We start from the raw sequence: 2704 nt of genomic DNA on the forward strand, positions 1-2704 counted from the left end.
TGTTCCTTTTCTTATCTAATAACATCTTATGCTCTTTCTTTTTCATTTCTCTAATATTTCATCTTCTCTCTTTTATTTATTTATTTATTTCATTATAATGTTTTTGATATTATTTTATGCTACTATTTTATGTTTTTTATTCCACTTTTATCTAATATTATTTTTGTATATTAAATGAAAAGTTGTTATTCAAATATGATGAATTTTGTTGTTATTTGATAACGCATAGATGACTAAATACAAAGTTACGTTGTCATCAATATGTGTATGTCTGGCTCAATAAATTTTTGTAAAAAAAAAAACCGAACCAATTCAAACTGCATTGGTTTGGTTCGGTTTTATTTCTAAAATCCAACCAAACCAAACTGAACCGCACACTTTTTCCTCATACGATTCAAATGATTTTTTACGTCAAAACCGCTCAAACCGCATCGCGAACACCCCTAGAGCTATTGAGACACAATGTGTGTTAAATAAAGTGATTTTAAAAAGATGTTGGTGTATTTAGTAAAAGATACCTGTGTAAAAATTTACAAATGACATCAAGTTTTCTTAAAAAATATTGGGCTAGAGCCCACAAAACCAGAATACAAAATTGGGCCAGAACGCACCCTCAAATTCTTTCCACAGCGTCACGACCACGACTTCGTTTTAGAAAGACCAAATTCTTCTTTCACATCTCAATCACCAACCGATTCAACACTGAATCGCTACCTTCAACAATACGCCAACAACACAACACAGAAAAAAAAAACACACACTTTCACTCCAATCGCTTCTTCAGACTTTCATCTTCCATTCTAAAAATGGCCAAAACAACGATCACCACCGTCGTTTCACTCCTCACAATCCTCTTCCTCTCAATCCCACCCCCATCAACGGCTGAGATCAAATCCCTCACCATAACCTCCGATACCCGACCCATGATCCTCTTAGAGAAATTCGGGTTCACCCACACCGGCCACGTCCGGATCGCCGTATCGGAAGTCTCCGTCGCCGCCTCCGGATCACAACCGGATCCATCTCGTCTCGGATTCTTCCTCCTCAGCGAAGAGTCCCTCCTTCAAGTCCTTATCGAGATCCAACAAAACCCTAGCTTCTGCGTTCTCGATTCACGTTACATCACGCGTCTCTTCACTTTCCGTGACCTTTCACCTCCTCCCACGGCGTCGTTGAACGGTTCTTACCCCGTCTCATCGCCGAATGAGTTCAGTCTCTTCTTCTCCAACTGCGCGCCGGAAACCTCCGTTTCCATGGCGGTTCGCACCGAGCTTTTCAACCTCGACGCCGATGGTTCCTATGATTATCTCTCCGCCGGTCAAACACAGCTTCCTTCTCTGTTCTTTCTCTTCTCCATCGTTTACTTCGGGTTTTTCGGTGTATGGTTATACGTCTGTTACAACAACAAACTCTCCGTTCACCGGATCCATCTCCTCATGGCGGCGCTCCTCCTCATGAAAGCTCTTAATCTCATCTGCGCCGCCGAGGATAAACACTACGTCAAGATCACTGGAACTCCACACGGTTGGGATGTTCTGTTCTACATCTTCCAGTTCATTCGTGTGGTGTTGCTTTTCACCGTCATTGTATTGATCGGCACCGGTTGGTCATTCCTCAAACCATTCCTACAGGAGAGGGAGAAGAAGGTTCTTATGGTTGTTATTCCTCTTCAGGTTTTGGCGAATCTAGCTTCGGTTATAATCGGTGAAACCGGTCCTTTTATCAAGGATTGGGTTACTTGGAATCAGGTTTTCTTGCTTGTTGATATCATTTGTTGTTGTGCAATCATTTTTCCTATCGTATGGTCGATTAAATCGCTTAGGGAAACATCCAAGACGGATGGAAAAGCTGCTAGGAATCTCGCGAAGCTTACGCTTTTCAGGCAGTTTTATATTGTTGTTATTGGTTACCTTTACTTCACACGCATTGTTGTTTTTGCTCTCAAAACCATCACTGCTTATAAGTATAGGTGGGTTAGTAATCTTGCTGAGGAGGGTGCTAGTCTTGTCTTTTACATTGTCATGTTTTACATGTTTATGCCTGTGGAGAAGAATGAGTATTTTGTGCTTGATGATGAGGAAGAAGAGGCTGCCGAGATTGCTCTCAAGGAAGAAGAGTTTGAGCTTTGAAAAAAACAATGGGTTTGCCTCAATCACACGGATATTAGGTTCTCGATCTGCCTATAACTGCAAGTGCAACTACGTTTGTGGTTCAAGTCTCTACTATGCTGTTAGTGCCTTGCTGTTCCTTTTTTTCCTTTGACCCTCTATTTATTTTCTAACATTCTATTTTACGGTTAGAGATATTGTAATACTGCCTGTATGTTTTTAGATTTTATTTTGTATTTGTTTGGATTGCTCAAATTGTATTGTGCGGAATAGAAAAAGTCTGTTCATGTTTGTACGCAAAATCAAATGCTTATTTCACTCAAGAAGATGATTGCTCGGGTTCTGCCGAGTTATTTTGTTACTTATTGTTTTTGAATTTTCCATGTTCATCACATTCTTCTTGTTGAATGGTTAAAACGAGCAATGTACCATAATCAGTTGGACATACATTATTTCATAATCTACATACATTCCACACCTTGCATAGTTTTGTAATTTGTGTTTTCCTTTGATAGTTTAACAGAAGCTTGCAATCACATCTCGCTCTTTTCTATAACAAGCTCTCACATTTTATATCGTTGATTGATTCCTAGTTT

General features: G+C 39.7%; 1 protein-coding gene across 1 annotated transcript; it reads left to right on the top strand.

The window, feature by feature from the left end:
- The first annotated feature begins 637 nt into the window (after positions 1-637).
- On the top strand, positions 638-2469 carry LOC131644539 (protein CANDIDATE G-PROTEIN COUPLED RECEPTOR 7-like). Its single transcript, XM_058915067.1, has one exon. It carries the CDS (start codon positions 807-809, stop codon positions 2127-2129), a length of 1323 nt encoding a protein of 440 aa, XP_058771050.1. The 5' UTR covers positions 638-806; the 3' UTR covers positions 2130-2469.
- Positions 2470-2704: the final 235 nt, after the last annotated feature.

The sequence above is a fragment of the Vicia villosa genome, linkage group LG1 (assembly GCF_029867415.1).
Source record: "Vicia villosa cultivar HV-30 ecotype Madison, WI linkage group LG1, Vvil1.0, whole genome shotgun sequence".
Lineage (NCBI taxonomy): Eukaryota > Viridiplantae > Streptophyta > Magnoliopsida > Fabales > Fabaceae > Vicia > Vicia villosa.